Source organism: Ascaphus truei, chromosome 3 (assembly GCF_040206685.1).
Source record: "Ascaphus truei isolate aAscTru1 chromosome 3, aAscTru1.hap1, whole genome shotgun sequence".
Taxonomy (NCBI): domain Eukaryota; kingdom Metazoa; phylum Chordata; class Amphibia; order Anura; family Ascaphidae; genus Ascaphus; species Ascaphus truei.
Window position 1 is genome coordinate 390,270,703 of NC_134485.1, and position 23,802 is coordinate 390,294,504.

At 43.3% G+C, this 23,802-nt stretch overlaps 1 protein-coding gene across 6 annotated transcripts in view; it reads left to right on the forward strand.

Moving 5' to 3' along the window:
* PGR (progesterone receptor) overlaps positions 1–23,802 on the forward strand; it is a 142,626-nt gene that overhangs the window by 33,494 nt on the left and 85,330 nt on the right. For all 6 annotated transcript variants that reach the window (XM_075592441.1, XM_075592443.1, XM_075592442.1 and 3 more), the window contains exon 3: positions 3,889–4,005. In XM_075592441.1, the coding sequence (XP_075448556.1) occupies positions 3,889–4,005 (117 nt within the window). The remainder of the gene's footprint in view (positions 1–3,888; positions 4,006–23,802) is intronic.

The window sequence follows — 23,802 nt, forward strand, 5'->3', positions numbered from 1 at the left end:
GATGGCCACATCATTGTTATGGTCATGGTTCATTTGCTCTTATTCTATCTGTATAATAATTCAGTTTCTCCCAGGAGAATGTCTGTAGTTTGAGAATGTCCACGTTAATCGGAAAAGACAAGTGACCATTCAGAGATTCACAGACACACTTAATTGCACACAAACTTAATGCTAATATAACCTTAATCAGCTCATCTATATTGAGTCCATTCACTTATGCACAATTATTAATATATACACAAACACACATGTAAATAAATATGTGTATGTATATACTTGTAGCCCTGTTTCCCCTAGAACACAGGAAACTACCAAGTGCTGCTCTTATACCTGTTGGCTCCAGGAGCCTGAGCCTCTGCCACAGAGAGCCTGGGTTGTGTACTTACTCTGGTGCAGCGCCTCCATCTGTGAGGGATCCCAGCAGAGCGGAAGCAGCCCCTCACAGGACAGAATAATAACACCCACACAGTATAAAATAACAACACCTTTACTGTATTAGCAATTATTATGTCACAGGATTACTCTCCCTTATGGATAAGATATATTTATTTATTTATAAAATATTTTACCAGGAAGTAATACATTGAGAGTTACCTCTCGTTTTCAAGTATGTCCTTGGCACAGAGTAAAACAAATAATACATGGTTTCAAGTACAGTTACATAAATGAACAGGGTATATACATTATATACAAGACATTGCGTGCACAGTTAAAGAAAATATATATTATGAGCGTATGAAACAGTTACAGACCAGGTTAAAATGTGAGACAGGATTAGATTTGAAAGAACTTAAACTGGTGGTGGATGTGAGAGTCTCTGGTAGGTTGTTCCAGTTTTGGGGTGCACGGAAGGAGAAGGAGGAACGTCCGGATACTTTGTTGAGCCTTGGGACCATGAATAGTCTTTTGGAGTCTGATCTCAGGTGATAAGTGCTGCATGTGGTAGGGGTGAGAAGCTTGTTCAGGTAGCTGGGTAGCTTGCCCATGAAGAATTTAAAGGCAAGACAGCAAAGGTGAACTTTGCACCTAGACTCGAGTGATGACCAATCTAGTTCTTTGAGCATTTCGCAGTGATGTGTGTTGTAGTTGCATTGGAGAACAAAACGACAAATTGAATTGTAGAGGGTGTCAAGTTTGCTAAGGTGGGTTTGAGGAGCCGAGCCATATACTATGTCTCCATAGTCAATAATTGGCATTAGCATCTGCTGTCACAACTACCACACGCCTTGCGGGGCTTACTTCCCCGAAATGATACCCACCACCGTATCCCACACCGTGTCCAGAATACTGTGTACCTCCCACAGAGTCCCCAATAATACCACAGAATGTTAAGTCCCTTGGTTATTACTCCCACAGTGTCCCCAAAGAACCCACCCCTATAGGCGTGATCAGTGCCTGGGTATATACTGGTATGTTGGTGCACTTGTGGAACTTTACCTGCCGGGAACTGCAGCACCCGGTCTGATGAGACTTTGCAAAGGATCCGCCGATCCTCTTTCCTACATCGACGTTGTCAGGGTGATCCCACCAAGGCAATGTCTCTATAGTCTCTTCAATGAGGCCTGATCCCAAACCTCTCTTCAGGGAGTTCAGTGTCTGCTGTGTCCCTAATTATATCTAGATACTACAGGGATCCGTTCCCTATGCTAGGGCCTGTCCCTGTAGCAGCAACAAGCTAGAGTTGACTCAGGGCCTATCTTTGGCCTAAGGGGGTATTTGCTGGCCTAGTGCATAGGCTTACTTGCCCTCTGCAAGGACCCTCTGTACCCTACCTCTCCCTGTCACACTCTGCCTGCATGCTCCCTGTGACACAGTTCCTTATCCTGCCTGCAGCACTTGTCCATCTCCTATTAGCTCCCTGGCGTCAGGTGGGACACTTCTAAGGCTCATGGGACTTGTAGTCCCTTGCAAGAGCCTTCCCTGATTGGCTAGCGTTTGCGTGCTTTTCCACTGTGCATACTCAACCTAGAATGGCCGCCGCCGCACAACTGCGCATGTGCAAGTTCTTGCAAGATGGCGGCGCCCTCCGCAACCACCGGAGCCCCCCGGTGATGCGATCGCCATCCCTGCGCCGGAAACGGGGTGGGGGGAGATGTATTAAATATTACATTCCCCGGTCGGAGCCGGGCACAAAAGCTAGTAATATATATATATACTGTATGTATATCATTTACATTTGTATCTATTTGAGATTTTTTTGTTTAGAGTAATATATTGAGGACTCTTAATCCCTAAACGTTTTAACTAGCTTGTTTTTAATCTTTTCTTAATAAGATACAAAACAAATAATAATTTTAAATACATCTCTCTTTACATCACTGTTGCAAGGTGTTCTTCATTCATTTTGCCACTGTTGCAATAGCACACTATTTATAAGCAGTTACTGTATATGGAGACATTTGAGACTTTTTGGGAGGAAATAATTAATGCATGTTATGTTTTTTATTTTAGTAAGTGAACCTCTTAAAGTGGCAAGGCAAGCAGCAGAGTTTTTTTCCCTCCATATTTTTTTACTTCTCCCCCATTGGATTGAAGTAGGGGTCTCAGGAGCAGATACCTCATTAATTTCAGCTCTGGGGACCCCCTGCTTCCTGAGATACTGACTTCTATAGAGGGTGCCGGGCACCGCTCTGACTCGCTAGCTGGGTTCATGTAATGGCGGATTTTGAAAGCTCCCGTGTCCTGCGGGTCAATAGGAAGCTGTGACGTCATCAGGTTCGGCTTCCGATTAACTCACGTGACGCGTGACCTTTAAACGGTGCTGAGATACCGGCACCCCCTTCTGAGGTAAGTGTCTCTGGAAGTCGGGGGTTGCTGGAGCTGAAATGAATGGGTTCAGCTCCGGAGACCCCCAGCTTCAAACCTGTGTAAAAAAAAAATTAAAGAAAAGGCTGCTTGGATTACTCTTTAATGAATCAAGTACATTATCCAGGCTGGGTAAACATCTGCCAAGTTAAAGGAGGTTTTAATCGTCTTTTTAAGAAACTTGCCTCAAACTTCAAAGTTGCGACAGCAAATTCTTCCAGTAACATTGTTTGTTCAAAAAATCATACATTTTATCATCCAAACTCAGTTTATTTTTAGTCTTAGGAAACAAACACATTCTTACAATTTTAGGAGGCTGGGCATTACATTCCAGGAAATTTCCCTTGTGCCAGCATAAAAAAAAAGAGTGCTAATCCAGGGTTTCATGTATGATGCAGATCTGTTAACAAAGATGGTTTAACTATTGCCATGTGTTTGCTGCTGCCCCTTTTCATATACCCTAAATCACTTTCTCCTGCACCGGGCGTAAAACAAGGTCAAAAATACATGATTCATTAATGCTCAGGAACCTGTTCCCAATATCTTCCCTAGGGAGTTATTAATTAAGCAGCGTTAGTACTTGCATCTAAATCATTATCATTGTAATTATTACCTCACGGGGTAATTCAATACAATCCTAAACTGTCAGGTCATTGGGGGGTAATGGTGGACCATCAAGTGCAATTAGCTTCTTTTGAGTATATTGAATTACCACGTTTGGCCTCCGTTCAATATATCGTGAACCCATTTATGAAAATTTGAATGATGTGCCTCCATAGCGTATTGGGAGTATTGGGAGTATTAGGTCAGGATTTATCAAAGTGAGAAGTGCAGCACACATTCTGGCAGTAACGGCCATTCAAGTAAGACAGTTATCGCCAGAAGGGATGTGATACACCACATGATGTTATGATATGTAAATCCAGGCCCTACTGTCTATTTTATGATTAAATTGCGTTAAGTACATAGCCCCCTTAATGTCTTTGTAATGACGAATAAAATATGTCATAAACGGTTTGATTTGTAAATATGAAATATTGAATGTAAAGCGTTTCCTTGTGTGTTTTTTTGCTTTCCCCTTAGGACAGCACAATTATTTATGTGCAGGTAGGAATGACTGCATTGTTGATAAGATCCGAAGGAAGAACTGTCCATCATGTCGTCTAAGGAAATGTTGCCAAGCTGGTATGGTCCTTGGAGGTAGGAGATTTCTCTCACCCTGCTTATGATCATGTAGTACTGTTCTATACATTTGGCAAACATGTATTGTGCTATATACTGTATACATGCTTGCTTATCTCCTATTTTAATTAAGTGATTAAGCGAGTGGGTTGTTCAATTAAGAAGCTAATATTGGATACACAGTAACATATATAAAAAAAATTGAATGAGATCATATATAATAAGTATCTTGTCATTTAAATGTAACATAGGTTGAACTTGATGGACATATGTATTTTTTCAACCTCATCTACTTTGTAACTATGTATATAACTATGAAACAGTAGATACGTCTCATTGGGAAGTTGCTGAAATATGTATGTACTGTGTTATAGTGTGTGTATAAACTTAGTAATCTTCTAATATTATTTTAGATTCCCTGGGATAGAGAGGGCTGGGGCTCAATAAGGTAACAAATACACAATTCTATGAAAGAAAAGTTGAATGAGTAGTTATTCATCTTCTTTCCATAACAACATGATGGTTAAGTGTCCATAAGATAAAATAACTCCTTGTGAGGGTTGTGCAAAATAACGCCTCCTAGGTTATAAATCTATTGAGAGTATGAACAAACCAGGTAATCACAGCACACACAATGCTATACAATTGCACATACTTGAGCCCATAATGAATCAATATTCACAGGATATGTTGTAGACCATCTGCTGTGTCCTTTGATATAAAGTTGGAGTTCTTCCTTCACACCCGGGGTAGACTCCGTATGCAGATGTGCAAATACTGAAACATAGGGACAAGCAGGCAGAAAGCCGCTGTGCCGCATCACGAAATTGAGAGTGAGGGTGACTAAAAAATCTTTATTGCAAAAACCGGAGACCGGTAATCATGCTAACATGTTTCGCGCTAAGCGCATTGTCAAAGTAATGTTATTTTAGTAATGTTCAATCAATTCAATCATCAAAAAGTACTTGACCTAGTGACCAATGATAATCTGGGCACCCATGCACATATTATACATTTAATCATTCCGGCTCATAATTACTAAGTGATGCTATGCAGCTGGTTGTGACAGGTTCAATGCCAGGACCATCCTTCCCCTAATTATAGAGTTAAATAAGGATTTTAATCAGTTAGTGTTAGGACCTGCGATATTATGGTCATGCCTTGAAAGTGGCTCGCAGGCTTATATGCTTTGGTCAAAGGATTAACTAAATGACCCTTTTTCAAGCGATATATAGGTATTTCACTGTGTATTTTTGTCACATTGGATGTTGCTCTGGACTTCTTTGTTTCTTAGATTCCTTGTTGAACCTTGGACTGTGAAGTCTTTTGGACTCAGATCTCAGGTGATAAGTGCTGTGTGTAGTATGGATGAGGAGCTTGTTTAAATAGCTGGAAAGCTTGCCCAGAAAGTATTTGAAGGCAAGGCAGAGAAAATTTACTTTGTGCCTGGACTCAAATGATAGCCAATCTGTGCTCCAAGGCAAATGACCGGTCTGGCAATGCATGCGTCGTATACAGGGGGATCATAATTGTACATTACAAAGCCACTTGACATTGCCAAGCTACATCTGACCAAGTAACCAGATGCAGCTAGGCTGGAGCTCTGTACTTTGGGAGGGTGCGGTAGGGGGTGTTGTCTGAGTTTGGGTTATGGTGCACGGGTTATGGTACAGTAAGTGCGTATGAAGGTGTAAAATGCTTTGTTAAAGAGGTGAGTTTTGAGACAGAACTTGGTGGTGCAGAGAGAGAAGGTGCTTTGCGGGGAAGGGTAATCCATAGGTGTGGGAAATAGCATATACTGTATCCCAGGCATCTCAGGTGTGCTCATTTTTTGCTTAAGTGCCTCTTCACATGTTGTATAAATGTATATTTGATGAGGTATATAAGTAACCTGGGACTCTAGTAAAACAGATTTCTCTCTCTTGCGGATTTTGCGAAGAAATAGAAATGTTTGTGCAAACATTTGCTGACCAAACATTGCTAAGTTTTCCCATCTCTAATGGATACTAAGAGTATGGAGAATGTGAAGGAGATGAGGATGGCCAATGGTATTACAATCAGCATATAGGTCATGTAATATAAGCAGGATGTAATTGACCTTGGTCTTTGGCAGGATAGAGGTAATTAGCTGCTTCGTTTAGGGCACTTTTAGTGGCATGAGCAGTGCTGAAATCAGACTGTAGGGGGCTGGGGCAGAATTGGAGTTTATAAAATGGAGCGAGAGAAATTACAGATGGAGGTAAGAGAAATGGAGAGCTTGGAGAGTGCAAATAAGATAAATTGATAGTCATAGAAAGGAAAAAGAGAAATCAGAGAGAGAACTTTCGTTTTCTCTTTTTCCCTTTTACTTTTGCTTTTTCATCTTAAACATAAATTTTCCTATTGGCTTTTCCTATAATTTTCTGTTTGCGTAAAATCATTTTTGTGGGGCTTCTTAAATACTGTTTGACCCCAATTAGGATTTTTGTAAAACAAACTCTAAAATTCTGCAGTGAACACTGTAGCTTTAGAGTTGCGCTTTCATTAGTTAAGTATAAATCTCATAGCTTTGAACAAAAGCACTATCTATTGTACATACAGTACTATAATTTTTATTTTGTCGCAGTTGAGCCTAATTGTTATATTATATTTATAATGTGTATATATATATATATATATATATATATATATATATATATATATATATATATATATATATATATATTTATTTTTTTAAAGGATATGTTTACTTTAAAACCCTCTCATTTCTTCATTTTAATTGTGAACTTTTATGAAATTGTTAAAATGTGCCTTGTTATTCTGCAATTAAACCTGACTTATTTATGGATTCACAATGTACTTATTTATTTAAAATAATGGGAGTATCCTCATGTATGCTATAATTTGTAGAGCAATGCAGTTAATATACTGTAAGGTAGGTTAAATTAAATAGCACAAGCTTTCCACTCTTTTACCAACCAAGCACAAAAGAACAATAGTACTGTATCTCCATGTTGCAAAAGTTATCCAAATAGATAAGATGTTGCCTCTCCAACCATCAGCAAATTGTTAAGCTAAGACAGCTTCTAAAAGACAACTGTTACGCCGGTGCTGCCCGCAGACCAGACCCGTCCCTTTTACTGAGGTGGGGACGTATAGGAACACACACCCGCAGCAGAAGGAGCATGTCCAGAGTGTGGTGAATTAGGCGTTGCCAGGCCAGGTGGTGTTTGCTAGCAATACTTGCTGGTACCAGTTAAAGAAGTTCCGTAGTCGTAGTCCAAGCCGGGTTCAAGGGGTATCAGAGTGAGCATTGTCCAAGGAGTGCCGAGATCGAGAGCCAGAGGGGGTAGTCGTACAAGCCATGTCAGAACCTGTGAAAATTCTAAGAGAATCCTGAAGTACTTCCATGCAGAGACTATGTCGAGCAAAGACTGAGAGCAGAGAGGAGCTAGATAACGCAGGAAGGTCCAATTAGGAACGGAGGCGGTACAGGAAGAGCTACAGGGAGACACTGCAGATTGGTGCAGGCATAACAGGCCAGGTGAGACTTGTTGGTAACCTGAGTATGCCCGTGCGGCTTACGGGGGCGGAGCCTGAGATCCGGGGGATGGGAAGAAGAGTGTGCAGACTGAGGGCGCTCCGTAACGCGTATACACGTGTGGACCGAGCCAGTGGATGGTGCAGGTGTGCGTGCGGGAGGGTGTGGGTGCGACCGGCACTGAGCAGAGGAATCGCCGAGGGAAGTGAGTGCTCTGTGTGGGGAGCGCGGAGAATGCCGATTCCTGACAGTACCCCCCTCTTCAGGAACGGCCTCAGGACGATCCATGAACGATTTCTCTGGAAACTTTTTCCTGAAGGACTTGAGAAGGGCCGGGGCATGAATGTCCTTTAAAGGTAAGGAAAATAAGGGATACAAAGTGTTTGTATCCCAGGAGAAAATTCACTTATATGCACACTACTATAGTGTAAAATATAACTTTTAATACTGAGTACTAAAAACATATATTACCGAAAAGAGTGGTATAATAAACATTAAAAGTAGATTAAATAGTAAAAACAGATGCACCGAGATATAGCTCTCATAAATGTAGATACTCCAGTCAATAATTGCTACTGGAATCCTAGAGGCTAAACAGGGTGCAACCAGCCAAGGTGAGCCCGAAAGCTCAGCACTTACAAACACTAGCAGAATAAATGCGTTGCCAAAAGCAGCAGCAGGGATTGAACACTACATGCCCATGAATCCAGTTAGCAACACTGTATCAGTGAAGCCATTCCCTAGCTGCTACACTGTTTTTATATATTTGGCTGTGCTAGTGAACTGCTGGACAAACACTATGTTAAAACAGCCCCGGATGACACAATCACGTGTGATTGTGTCATCAGCCCCCGTTATGGGGATGTTTTTAACATAGTGTTTGTCCAGCAGTTCACTAGCACAGCCAAATATATAAAAACAGTGTAGCAGCTAGGGAATGGCTTCACTGATACAGTGTTGCTTACTGGATTCATGGGCATGTAGTGTTCAATCCCTGCTGCTGCTTTTGGCAACGCATTTATTGTGCTAGTGTTTGTAAGTGCTGAGCTTTCGGGCTCACCTTGGCTGGTTGCACCCCGTTTAGCCTCTAGGATTCCAGTAGCAATTATTGACTGGAGTATCTACATTTATGAGAGCTATATCTCGGTGCATCTGTTTATACTATTTAATCTATTTTTAATGTTTATTATACCACTCTTTTCGGTAATATATGTTTTTAGTACTCAGTATTAAAAGTTATATTTTGCACTATAGTAGTGTGCATATAAGTGAATTTTCTCCTGGGATACAAACACTTTGTATCCCTTATTTTCCTTGATTCACTTCAATTCACAGCTGCACCTACTTTCATTGATAATTATCGATTGGAAGTTATTATTTTTCTATATTACAATTTGTATGATTTAGTTGATCACTCCCTAATCCCTGTCCTTTTCTCCTTTAAAGGTACCTAGGATCTCTCTTCAGGGCCAAAGCCCTTCCACTGCACCAAGAAAAGAGAGTGAACTTCGTATTCCTCGTTATTTTGGACAGTAATGGGGTCCGGTTTACGAGTCTGATCTGGAAAGAAGTGACTGGTGATGAATGGTTTTAAGAGGGACACATGAAAGACATTAAGAATCTTCATACTGTGTGGTAGTTGGAGCCGGAATGCAACAGGATTGATTTGTTCACTAATAGGGAAGGGACCCAGGAACTTAGGTGCCAATTTTGGAGATGGTACCCTGAGGCGGATATTCTTAGAGGAGAGCCATACCAAATCCCCTGGCTTGTAACTGGGTGCCGAACGACGACGACGATCGGCCTGTAGTTTCGATCTGTGGGAGGAATCGAGAAGGGTAGACTGAATCCTAGACCATGCGGTTTGGAGGGCAGTAATGCGTTCATCTACGGCTGGAACTCCAGAAGGGATGTTGGAGATGGATAAGCAGGGGGGGTGGAACCCATAATTTATAAAGAAGGGCGACTCCCGGGTGGCTTCATTTTTACCAGAATTGACAGCGTACTCTGCCCAAGGAAGGAGTTGAGCCCAATCATCCTGGGAATCGAATATGAAACATCTCAGGTATTTCTCCAGGGATTGATTGATTCTCTCAGTTTGTCCATTGGACTCTGGATGATAGGCGGAAGAGAAAGAAGAAGAGATGCCCAATCTCTTGGTGAAAGTTCTCCAAAATTTGGATACAAATTGAGAACCTCTGTCAGAAACAATGGACAAAGGAATCCCATGAATCCGGAAAATCTGCTCCGTAAAGATATCAGCAAGGGCGGGGGATGAGGGTAATCCCTTAACTTGAATAAAATGGGACATCTTAGAGAACCTGTCCACGACCACCAAGATAGTGTTCATTCCTCTGGACCTGGGCAACTCCACAATGAAGTCCATCGAAATGTGGGACCAGGGGCGGTCGGGAACTGGAAGAGGTAACAGAAAACCCTGAGGCTTCTGACGGAGAGTCTTGCTTTGAGCGCACGTGGGACAGGCGCGGGTAAACTCCAGAATATCTTGAGACATAATTGGCCACCAGAAATTCCAACGAATGAGATCAGTAGTCTTCTTAAAACCTGGATGACCTGCAGATTTAGAGGAGTGACCCCAAGACAGGACCTCTGGAACAAATTTGGAAGGTACGAAGAGTTTGTTGTCCGGAACGTCCAAGTCCTTGGGAATGCGTCTCTGGGAGTGCAAAATCTTGTCAAGATTCTTGAAAGTAGACGTGGCGAGAATCTTCTCTTGTGGAAGGATGGTCTCCAAAGGTTCCTCTGGTCTCTCTTCAGAAGAATGTATTCAGGAGAGTGCGTCTGCCTTTACGTTCTTGGTCCCGGGGATATAGGAAAGGTGAAAATCGAATCGAGAAAATAAAAGAGCCCAACGAGCCTGTCGTGGACCAAGGCGTCAAGCATTTTCTATGTAAAGAAGGTTCTTGTGGTCCGTGAGAATAGTAAACGGTTCTTTCGACCCCTCCAGCAGGTGCATCCACTCTTGAAGAGCCATCTTCACGGTCAGAAGTTCCCTGTTACCCACGTCATAGTTCCTCTCGGCAGATGAGAATTTCTTGGAAAAATATGCACAGGGATGTAACTTATCTTGAGGCGTTGGTCTCTGAGAAAGAACGGCTCCAACGCCGCAATCAGAAGCGTCGACCTCCAGGACGAAGGGAAGTTCAATGTTGGGATGATGGGGATAGGTGCGGATATAAAAGCTTCCTTGAGTGTCTCGAAGGCGGAAATGGCCTGATAAGACCAAGCAGAAGGATCAGCTCCTTTTTTGGTGAGCGCAGTGAGAGGTGCCACGATGGTAGAAAAACTGCGTATAAACTTACGATAGTAATTAGCGAACACTAAAAAACGTTGTATGGCCTTGAAAGAATTGGGTCTTGGCCATTCAGTGACTGCTTGAAGTTTACCGGCATCCATCATAAAACCTTCATCGGAAATGATGTACCCCAGGAACGGAGTAGATGTCTGATGAAAGGTGCACTTCTCCAGTTTGGTGTACAAATGGTGTTCACGGAGACGGGAAAGGACGTAGGAGGTATGGCGTATATGGTCCTGGAGATCTTTGGAAAAAATCAGGATATCATCCAATTATACTATAACAAAAATATTGAGTACCTTACGTAAGACGTTGTTGATGAAATCCTAGAAGACAGCGGGAGCATTACATAAGCCGAAGGGCATTACAAGATACTCGTAGTGTCCGCTACGCATGTTGAAGGCCATCTTCCATTCATCCCCCTTCCTGATGCGCACCAGGTTATAGGCACCACGTAGATCCAACTTGGAAAAAATCTTGGCCCCTGTAATTTATCGAACAGTTAGGAAATAAGGGGGAGGGGGTAACGATTTTTAACAGTTATGCGATTCAAACCCCTGTAATCGATGCAAGGCCTCAAGGACCCGTCCTTTTTCTTGACGAAGAAAAACCCAGCCCCTGCTGGAGAATTGGAGTGATGAATAAAGCCTTTCTTGAGATTCTCCTGGATATATTCATCCATAGCATGAGATTCTGGTAACGACAAGGGGTAGGTCTTGAACTTGGGTAGGGAGTAACCTGGAACCAGATCGATCGGACAATCGTAAGTCCTGTGTGGCGGCAGAAGGTCTGACTGTACCTTATTGAAAACGTCCCGGAATTGGTGGTAAACAGAAGGTAGAATAACCTCAGGAACAGAGGTATTGGCCAGCAGTCGAGGCGGAAGTATGGCTGGTGGAGATGGCTCCTCTGACCTTGACCTCCAAGTAATAGGGTCTTGGGATGTCCAGTTGATGAGAGGATTGTACTTCTGCAACCAATAGAAGCTGAGAGTGACTGGAGTTCCGGGAGCGTGGATAACATCAAAGGCAAAGCTCTCCTCGTGGGAGTGAGAGGAAAGGGTGATGGGGCAAGCTTCCAAGGCAATGTATGCTGGGGTGAGCGGACGGTTGTCGATCCCAACCAAGGCAACGGGAGACTTCTTCCTAACGAGTGGAATCTGGTTCTGTTTAGAGAAGGTTTGGTCCATGAAATTTCCTCCCGCGCCGGAGTCGATAAATGCTGCAGTGGAGGTGCGGAAGGTACGACCCGAGAGAGAAACGGGAATGGTCAATTTTTTGGGAAGTTCCTTCCTGGAAAGGGGACAAGGAGATTTAGCACCCAGGGAGTGCCCTTTCGGTAGGGAGTGCCCACTGGGTTCGGTCGTTTCCCGGGCATAGTGGACATTCACGGACCAGATGCTCGGAAAATCCGCAGTAATAACATAATCCACCAGCTTGGCGAGCTTGCTGCATCGGTGTCTGGGAATGCTGGACTCCAAGTTGCATCGGCTCAGGAGCCTCCAGAGCAGGTAGCGGGAGACGCAGGTCCTGGGGTTGGAGAGAATCTGGGAGAAGGAGCACGGAAGGGCATAAATCGGGGAAGCTGGCGCTGGAGGCGGCGTACCTGAAGGCGCTGATCCACTCGATTGGCTTGGGAGATGAGTTCCTCCAGAAGCCCTGGCATGGGTTGTGAGGCGAGCTCATCCTTCACGGAATCCGTTAAGCCTCGCCAGAAGACTGAGACCAAAGCCTCCTGGCCCCATCGTGTCTCAGCTGCTATGGTCCTGAACTCCAAGGCGTACTGGGCCACGGAATGACGTAACTGGGAAAGCTCAAGCAAAGAGTCAGAGGCAGTTTCTTGGTGTGCTGGGGTATCGAAGACCTGTCGAAAGTCTCATCTAAAGGCTGCGTAGTCGCGGGTGATATCGGGACGAACTTCCCAAATTGGGGAGGCCCATGCCAGCGCTTTCCCTGTAAGCAGGCTGTAAACATACGCCACTTTCTTGCGACCAGTGGAATACTGCTGCGGAGCCATCTCAAACTGGATCTCGCATTGATTGAGGAAACCGCGGCAGGCGAGCGGATCCCCCGCATACGGTTTAGGTGCCGGGATCTTTGGGCCCGAGGTCGCGGCAGATACTGGTTCTGGCGACAGTGGCGGTGCGGCAACAGGTGGTGCTTGAAATGAAAGATCCTGTACCTGTTCAGTGAGAAGAGCCATTTGGTCCGTTAGGGCCTGGACCTGTTGATACATGGCCGTCATCATGGAGGCCATGTCAGTCTGGTCTGTGTCTTGTGGGATCGACATAATGTTACGCCGATGCTGCCCGCAGACCAGACCCGTCCCTTATACTGAGGTGGGGACGTATAGGAACACACACCCGCAGCAGAAGGAGCGTGTCCGGAGTGTGGTGAATTAGGCGTTGTCAGGCCAGGTGGTGTTTGCTAGCAATACTGCCGGTACCGGTTAAAGAAGTTCCGTAGTAGTAGTCCAAGCCGGGTTCGAGGGGTATAAGAGTGAGTGTTGTCCAAGGAGTGCCGAGATCGAGAGCCAGAGGGGGTAGTCGTACAAGCCGTGTCAGAACCTGTGAAAACACTGAGAGAATCCTGAAGTTTTTCCATGCAGAGACTATGTCGAGCAAAGACTGAGAGCAGAGAGGAGCTAGATAAAGCAGGAAGGTCCAATTAGGAACGGAGGCGGGACAGGAAGAGCTACAGGGAGACACTGCAGATTGGTGCAGGCATAACAGGCCAGGTGAGACTTGTTGGTAACCTGAGTATGCCCGTGCAGCTTGCGGGGGTGGAGCCTGAGGTCCGGGGGACGGGAAGAAGAGTGTGCAGACTGAGCGCGCTCCGTAACGCGTGTACGCGTGTGGACCGAGCCAGTGGATGGTGCAGGTGTGCGCGCGGGAAGGCGTTGGCGCGACCGGCGCTGAGCAGAGGAATCGGCGAGGGAAGTGAGTGCTCTGTGTGGGGAGCGCGGAGAACGCCGATTCCTGACAACAACTTTCTGACACAAATATATAGATACAGCAGCTATTAGAACATTATAGGGTCCTTGGGTTGGGCAATAACACAAGATTTCCCATAACAATGTTATTAACAAACATTTGGTGATAATAATATGCTTTTCATGATAAATATTAGTTAAAAAGACAACCCAAAAACTCTAATAGGTCTATTTAATGTTCATTTATGTCAAATATAACCCATTAGATATATCATTTAATTTTTAATAAATATAAACAAAATGATTATTTGCATGTACTTTATCATCAGAATTTAAAAAGAATAAAAGTGTTTTTAAATGAATTACAGGTACTGTATAGCAGACATTACAGCACCTGCTGGTGTACTATAACATAGTGCCCTTTTTATCGTTTCTATCGCGTTAACATATGTCGCATAGTATAGCGCGTTGTGATGTTTGAGTTACTATACATCATGATTGTCACCGTGTGGTGCTGGGTGTAAATTGTAGTGCTAATGCACAAGGCTGCCAGCAGGGGGGAGAGCCGGGACAAGTGTCCAAGGCCCTTTGGCTGCGGGGGGCACGGCTGCCGGTCCCCTCTTCGCTGCCGGGCCTGGCTCTCCCCACCTGTGGGCCTCCCTCACTGACTGTCCCACGCCGAGATTCTGATGCTGGCGCACGCCAGGCCTCTCGGATGTCGGCACACATCGGAAGCAAGCTGGGCTCAGCTTCCAGCGCACACCGGCATGAAAGGGTGGCCCGGCGTGCACTTGCGTCAGAAGTTCAGAGTGGGACAGTCAGTGAGGGAGGCCCGCAGCTGGGGGAGAGCAGGGCCGGGCGGCAAGGAGAGGACCGGCTCCCCGCAGGGTGGGGGTTCTTTATATATATATATATTTGGGGTTGTTTTTTTATATGTATTTGGAAGGTGGGTTGTTTTTTTATATGTATTTGGGGGGGATGGAGGTTACAGTATTTTTATATGTATTTGGGGGTTATATGTATTTGGGGGTGTTTTTTTAAATATATATTTCGGGGGTTGTTATTTTGTAATGCATTTGGGGGGTGTTTTTTATATGTATTTGTGCATGTTTTTTTTTTTAGATGTATTTGGGCGGGTTTATATGTATTTGGGGGGTGTTTTGTTTCTAATATGTATCTGGGGTGGGGTTTTTTATATGTATTTTGTGGGAGGTGTATTTTTCTATATGTATTTGGGGGTTGGGGGGTTTATGTGTAATTGGGGGTGTTTTTTTTTTAAATATTCATTCAGGGTGAGGGGTTTATTTTATATGTATTTGGTGGTTGGGGTTTTGTTTTATATGTATTTAGGGGGTGGGAGGGTTTATATGTATTTGGGGCTGTTTTTTATATGTATTTGGGGGTTTTATATGTATTAGGGGGGAGGGTTTAAATATGTATTTGGGGTTGTTTTTTATATGTATTTGGGGGGTGTTTTTTTTAATATATGTATTTGGGGGGTGTTTTTTTTAATATATGTATTTGGGGTGGGGTTTTATTTAATATGTTTTTTGGGGTGGTTTTTTTTATTTATGTATTAGGGGTGTTTTTCTTAAATATGTATTTGGGGGTAGTTTTTTTAAAATATGTATTTGGAGGGTGGGGCGGGTTGTATGTATTTGGGGGTGGGAAGGTTTTTTGTATTTGGGGGAGTGGGGTTTTTTGGTATGTATTATGTGGGGGGATTGTGTGAGTGGGGGTGTGAATGAGTGGTGTAATTGACGGAGGGGGGGAGAGTGAGAGGAGAGAGGGGGTGTAAGAGAGGAGGTGATGGTATGAGTGAGGAATAGGGAGTAAGAGTGAGACACATGGGAGAGAAATACATGTGAGGCGGGGAGGGATTGCGTGAGAGTGGGGTAATTGATGGAGAGTGAGAGGTAATAGGGGCTGCGTGAGGAAGAGAGTGAGTGAGACGGAGGGGAGAGAAATACATAGAAAGAGGGGGGGGAATGAAAGTGGCTCGCGAGGTATGAAATGGGGGGCTCGCAAGACCGCTCACACGGGGGAGGGGGTCCGGGTGTAACTCTATACCTGGGCCCCGGAAAATCTGTCTGAGGCCCTGCTCATGCATGCAATTTGAAAATGGCATCATCCCTTATACGCTGTTTAGCCCGTATATGCCTTCCAACATACTTGTACGTTGCCGTATCTGGGCATGAGTTGGTTTTGTTCTTCGGCGATTAAAGCATGACAAGTAGAATATGAGCGTCAAACAAAATACTCAGTAACCTGTACACTTAGACCGTGTTATAACTGTGAAGTTTGTCTCTCATGTCCTGTGTTATTATCTTATAACCATTTAGTGATTATATGCATAGTACTTTTATCATGTATTTATTTGCTGTTTCAGAGAGGGTTTTCTTTCTTTTTAATTAATGGGAGAATTATTGCACCTTTGCATTTGGGTGTCTTACATAAAGAGGCACATTTACAATCACTTTTAATTAGTAATTAGTGATTGCAGCAAACACTGTAACAATAAACTTTGTCATCCCTTCATGTTACTACTGTATGTGACTGAATGATCTGTCTTCTACCCACAATAAGTTATTTAAAAAAAACATTATTATTGAACATTTATCTTTATTGTAACAATTGTAAACACAATATTGTATAAAAGTTAAACAGATAAATGAAAAAAAACTTTTATATAACACATTAAGAATTGTAAACAAATGCTGGAGCGCTGATAACAATACCTTCAAACATAAGGCACTAAAGTGACTACATCAGCTCCAGCCTTGAGAGTGTGGCATTCTTAGTACGTCATTTAATGCATTTGTTATTTTGTTGGAGACATCCTTGGATAGTTTGAACTGTTTCTGTGTGACAGATATTAACTCTCTCCTTAGAGTTAGCGGTAGACCTCTTTCCCCTTGACCCGTCACAATTCACATTCTGATTCCAGGTCATTTAAAGCTCGTAGGGAATATGTTACCGGACAAGCAGCTGGGCAAAGCGATGTGCCTCCCTTTGCCTGTGCCGCTGCAATCTGTTTATTTGGATGTTGGAAAGTACTTCCCATGCAGTGCTATTTTCACCACTTGTCACGTCAGGAGTGCTGTGGCTCTTGGGTTCCTAATCTGTGGCATTTCAAGCAGGGTCAATGTTCCGGTTTGGACATGGAGATGTCCTGGGGACTTACTCATTAAATAACAGTGGGCTGCAGTCGTGCTGTGATGGTGGTCCCATGTCGTATTAGTGCCTCACTGAGCATAGCTTTTAACTCACCAAAGTAAATTGTCACATTGTTATTAAAATCCAACAGTTTCTGTCGTAGAAGGGTTCATTTGCCCCTGCAGTGGCACTGGACGTGCATTTGAGTGCCCACATTCGTGTCACAGGAGGCAGTCAAAGTTGTTCCTCATGAGTGACCTCTGTGATGCACCAACAGTCCAATTCCTAGCACAAGGTCTGTGGTCAGGGAAATGTACTGCTCAAATCCTGAGGTGAGTGCACAATTAAGGACCCTTAGAATCTTGCAGCCTTCATTTTTGTAGTGTGAATGATACAGATGCCCTGTATGTACTTTATTTTGCTACCCACATAACTATTTAACCTTTTCAATTATAACGGTGTTGACATGATTGGCTAATTACTATGACGCAATAGCAAAGAGGCGATCTTTAATTGGTTCAGACAGGAGCTACAAAAAGAAGCATTTTCTCATTTAGCATAAGTAGCTGTGCTGTACCTCAGTTCCAATGGTGTCTTTATCCCAATCTAATTGAATGAATGTCTGCCCTTATTGCTATTTTCATCATGACAAAGAAAATGAGTAAAGACTTTAGCAACAAAATTGTTGCTTTGCGAAAAGAAGGAAAAACAATAAGTCTTATTCCACAGTAAAGGGTGCGCGCCACAAACTGGACTGGACTGCGACGCTGAGGTGGAGATATAGAAACATCGACCTGAGGCCGTGAGATCATGTCTGGAATGCAGATTCGTAGTCGTGGGTAGCCGAGTCAGAGTTGGAGAAGGGAGGATCGTAGTATAACTTGCTGTCATCGAGGATAGGAGAAGGTATGGATCTTTCGGGTCACTAGCCGTAGTCGTGGGTTGGAGAGAGTCAGGATCGTTGTAGAGAAAAGCCACGGTTCTGTTGAACTGCAAGATAAAACACAGCAAAGCAGGCAAGGCAAAGCAAGGCAAGGCAAAGCAAGGCAGGGCAGGACAGGCAATATCAAGTGCTTGCGACCAGCACGTCGTCACAAGAAAAGAATATCTACTGTATGCTCAGCCAAATTGCAGCAGCAATAGCTGAGCATATAAAGGCAGAGCAGCCAATAGCTAAGGAGTACAGCAGCAGAAGCTGCTGCAAGAATCAGCCCCATGATTTGTTGTTGAGTGAGCTCAGCACAGCAGGCACTGACGAAGAACATCAGCAGTCAGTTAGTGTTAAACTCTGGAGCGAAGTCTGCTGCTGATGCTGCCATCTCAGGGGCGACGCCTGCACCCGATCTTTACACTTCTCCAGTGCGGTGTGAAGGTGCCCCTGCATGCTGACTGTTACCATGGTAGATGAAGAGAGAAAAATGCTACTCGTCCAATTTGTAAAGATTAAGTACTACATTACCAACAGAATTTTTTGTCACATTATGTTTTGGCCAAGATTTTATAGGCTGTATACATCAAACTATGTTAAAATGGAGTTAATATCGCACCCGGCAAAAGAAAAAATTACGAGCATTATTACCGCAATTTTAAGTTGATATGCATCAAAATTGCAGTAATAATTTAGAGTGTTCGATATATGGCCAATCGGATTGGGGGTGTACCATATGACACTCAAATGTGACATTACAGGCCTTTTATAAGGACTGTCCCATCTCATTTGAAACCAAGAAGATGACGGGACAACATCCGGCACATTGGATTGGATTACAAAGAAAGAAGAATAGAAAGCGGAAATAACTTACCACAGGACCATCGGCTGTTGAGGAGTATTGCGTCGAGGATCAAAACGTTCCTGCTGCAGTCGGAATCAGAGGGTGAAGACATCAAAGGTAAGAAAAACATTGATTGTATATTATTTTTGGTATTTTTATTGATTTTTTTGTATTTTTTAGGTTGCCTATTAATTGCAAATGTGTTTATCGTTGCCTCTTTCGGGCAGTGACAAGTATGTCCATTTTTTGGCAAATGTTTTCTTTTTTTTATTATGTTTTGTATTTTTGGTGCTTGTTTTTATTTAATTGCTTTGTATTTTTAGAGCTTGTTGTTATTTAATTGTTTTATATTTTTTTTAGGTTGCCCATTGACTGCCATAGTGGCAAACCATGCCCATATTGTATGGGCATGGTGTACCACTGTGCCAATCATTTGGTTTATTGGCATATTCTTTATTTTATTGCAGTGTTATTTATTTTACTCAGTGTTTGTTTGTTTTCTTTGTAGCGTGACCATTCATTGCCATAGTAATAAACCATGCCCATATTATATTTATTTAATATTTAATATTTATATTTGTGCCTGTTTTTTTTTTTTAGCTTGCCCATTCATTTTCAGTGTGGCAATCCATTCCCATATTGGGGGCATGGTTTACCACTGTGCCAATCAATAGGTAATGGGTGGGGGGCACAGGTTTAGTTGCCCCGGGATGGTGGTCAGGCCACCCAGGTGGGTAGCAGGGGAGGGGTGTTAACCCCTTAGTTACTATAACGGTTACTAACCGTTAAAGTGATCAAGTTGTTAGTGGCCATTAGTTTGTTTTTTTATTGTAATGTTGCTGACCACAGAAGACAAGGATGCGGAGGACGGTGATGAGGATGGCCTTAATCCTGGCAGTCGTAAGTGCAACTTTAATTTACTTTATGTTGGTCGATAGTAGGTATTGTAATGTTTATTTGGGGTCGACGGGGTGAGTGAAGGGGGTACCTGGCCCAGGGTGGGTGGTTAGGCCTCCTGGGTGGGTAGCAGGAGGGGTTAACCCCTTCAACCTTCCTGATATGCCTAATCACCCACCCTGGGCTAAGTACCCCCTTCACTCACCCCCACTGCCCCCAATAAGCCAGCTACTGTGCCTTAACCCCTTCATTGCCTTAGTGACTAGCCGCAAAGGTAATGAAGTTGCTTTAATCTCATTTTTAATAATAGTGTACAGGAGCAGGGGGTCTCCTGAGCTGAACCACATTAATTTCAGCCTTGGGACCCCCTGCTTCCCGAGTTAGAGGCTCTGGTATGGGGTACCGGTATCCCTGCCATGTTTAAATCTCCCGATCACGTGACACAGGAGATTTAAATGCACAGGAGATACCGGCACCCCATACAGGGCAAGCAACCCGGGAAGTAGGGGGTCCGTGAGGCTGAAATTAATGTGGTTCAGGTCACGAAACCCCTTGCGCCCGTACACTATTATTAAAATGAATATTTAAACTGCACGATTGCTTGTAAGAGCTGTGCATGGAGACACAGCGTTTCTGTGCAGCTCTTCCAGGCTGCAGTTTAAACAGTTTCAGTGCGATAACACTTAGGGGGAAAAAAGGGGTGTGGCGAGCACGCGCGTTGTCAGTAAAACTTCTTTGTGTTTTGTCATTGAAATTGTAATTCTACTCTCAAAAGTTTTCATTCAATCAAAAACATGAAAATCATAGCCAATTTCAGTGACAAAACACAAAGAAGTTTTACTTACAACGCGCGTGCTCGGCACACACCCCATCTGTTTTTGTTTGTCTGAAAAATAAATTATAGACTGTTCTGCTCCTGTGACAAGGAAATGTTGTTCTTTCTGAGTGCTTTCAATCTTCTGAACTCTTCTGAACTTGTTGCAGCTGGATGGGGAGGTGTGTGCATGTGTGCCCCATACCCCTCCCCCCCCTCCACCACCCCCCACTCCGCCACCCCCCACTCCAGTCTGGCTTAGCTGCTTAGAGGGGTTTAGGTCTGTGCATGCATGTGACGGCTGCATCTGCGCATGTGCATGGCGACGGTCACCTCTGCCCGCTGCGGGCCACCACTATTTCCGGCCCACTTCTGCGCAAACTCAATACCTTACTTCCGTAACCATTTTCTCCTCCATGAAGGAGATTTACACCACTGACATTTTTGTAACTGCCTTCACCACGTAAGACGTTTCACTTAAAAATGAAAATACAAGTAGTGGGATCTTGCATTTTTTTACCACGCTTTTTAGTGAATACCGTTTTGACACACCTGTTTTACAGTGCAGTATAACAATGCAAAGCCGCTCGCTAATGTACTGATTTTATCGAGGTTTAGTGAATAGTCCCTTTAAGCTGGTTTATTTTCAGTGCCATTGACGAGTTCAGTTATTGCGCTTGAGCTTTTTCAGAAAGAAGTTGTGCATTTAAAGAATGATAATTTATGTTTGAGGGCAAGACAGGAGTTGTGCGGAGCATGTTCTGGGAGGTCTCGTGGGACAAACGCCCATTTTTTCACAGAACCAAGCTTGAACGGGATCCAGCCGGACCTTTTCTTGGCGAGTGAGGTTAGATTCCACTCAAACAGATCCATGTGGGTGATAGAGGTGTATGTTTAACATTACAGTCTCAGGTGCGATAATCAGGTGCGATTAATTGGCAATGTTCCCATAAGATACTTGAATGTTAATCATTTAAATGTAACAAAAAAGTTTTTAAAAATATTGTGCTGATAACTGCTTTCTCTCTGTATTGCCATTTCTAGATGGCAACAGATGAAGAACTGCAGCTGCACTGACTGAGCAGGCTGTAATTTGCTTTATAGGACTTTAGGGTGAGGTAGTGTACAATAAAAAGCACAGTATAACAATACGTTCAGCACAGGTTTAGTTTGGATTATACAGTACATGTTATGTATTGTACTGTACGTTAAGTAACACAATTATTTACTCCTTTCCCAGCAGGTTTTTAAAAAGGGACAGCCAGCAAGAACAACAACTAGGCTGCCAGACAGGGTCAGACTGACCTAATATTTGTTCTTGATATGGAGAGGGGGGTGGGAGGGGTGACGGTGTTGTGAAGATGGAAGGATGCTGTAGGGATGAGGGTGTTGTTAAGGGGGAAGGGTGTTAGGGGGAAGGTAGTCGTGAGGGGTTTAAGTTGGGGGTTGTTATTTATATATTAGATTTGTGTCTGTTTATTTTAATGTTCCTTGTATGAGTATTCTTAGGTGTATCACAGAAATAGGAAACAAATACAGTCCATCTCAGCACCTGTGCTCAAACTTAGGCCCCAGGGGCTACCAACAGGCCTCAACAGGTGGCTCAGTCAGTGATATTCTGCAGCAGGGATAACCTTAAAACCTGGTCTGTTGATAACCCTGGAGGCGTACTTTTGAGGATCAGTGCATTACACTATGCTAATTTAGTCATGTGGGGAACACAAGAATCTAAGTGTGATCCATCTCATACCGCTGGAACCAGGTACTCCGGGAAACAAGGTGATTCAGATAGGCTGTCAGCGGCCAGAGTTGGGCGAGACCCCAAAAGGGTATTAACTGTGTCTGCTATCGTAGAAATTATGACATTGTTCTAGCGTGGGGGGGCTCAAATTGTTGCATAAAATAAGGTAGAGTAAATATAATAAACTTGATCACAAAACAACTGCACTGCATATAGTATAGTACTGTATATATACATGCGTAGCAATAAATGGAACACATTTTAGTTCCCCTTGAGCTGTGATGTGCAACAGCTTGTTGCTCATGTAAGTTCATGTGTCTGAGTGACAGATCACACTCAGTAGTCTTCATAAGAATTCTACAATATACAGTATCTTTGGAACCACCTAGTGTTTATGTCTGATATTGCAGTACAATTGTGATTTGTAATAACGCCAATACCTGCTCTGCGCCAGCCAATACGCAAAATTCAAACATGTAGCTCATTTTTTTACATTGCATAACGTGTTAACAGGGGTAATAACATCTGCTACATGTCTACGTTTTACAATAAATTAACTAAAGCAACACTAAGCCACCTCTCTTCCCTTGCACTCAATAACTAGTTGCATGAGGAATTTGTATTTAAGGAAGTGTTATTAGATTATAGCTGCCCCGTGTAGACTTATCGCTCACTGAGCTGCATACTGTACATGCTCCCTGTTCTCTCTCCGTAACTCAGTTCCTACTTGCTGCATTAAAGAAGAGAAGCACAGCCTTTGAGAGGAGCATGTCTCACTGCATATTGAAAGCCAAATCAACATGTTGCAGCTTTAAGTAAGCATCCCTTCACCCCCATCTGACTCTTCCAGCTCACATTTCTACCATGCACCAGTACTCCTCATCCTACCTGGTAGCTATCGGTTCATTTTTCATCGGACCTCTCTCCTGATTTGCCTTTTAGGCGCTATGGATCATTCTTATCCTCTTCTCTCTGAATGTCAGAGTTCTGCTAGTGGTTTTGATACCGCTAACACCCGACAAACAAAAATTTCAGTAGAAGCACAGAGTTGCTGAATATTAAGAGCCACATTTTGTTAATGTGTCTATTTGCTGTGATCTTCACTTCCACATGCAGAATTGGGCCAACAAAGGTCTTCAGACTCAATGTTCTGCATTACCACACACGAAAAAGGTCGCACATCTGGAAATACATGTAAAATACATTGTTTATTTGCTAACTGCATTAAAAATGTACTTCAAAAGCAGGTTCCATTTCTGACTAAAAAGTTCTTAAAAAACAAAATACCACTATGTACTTTTCCTGTGCTAGAAGAAGTTAATATGGTACATTTTTGTAAAAATGTATTTAATGAAGCCTTATCTTTGCAACCTCGTCATAAGATGCTGCAAAATGTAACTCCGGCCAAATATATCGTTTCTCAAAACTGAAACATTGACGTCCTCATCCCATTATCCATGCAAACTACAATATAAGTCCATGCAGCTGTTTGCTTAATACGTTACAGGATGATTACCCTGTCCTCCAACACAGCACCATCTTCTTTTCCAAGTTTATTTATTTATATTTATCACTAGAAGCTTGAAACATATTCAAATGCATTAGAAAGTATTTCTCATTGAGTTTCACGGGCAGCTGCCAGCTGTAGCAGAGGGAATTTCGCATGTT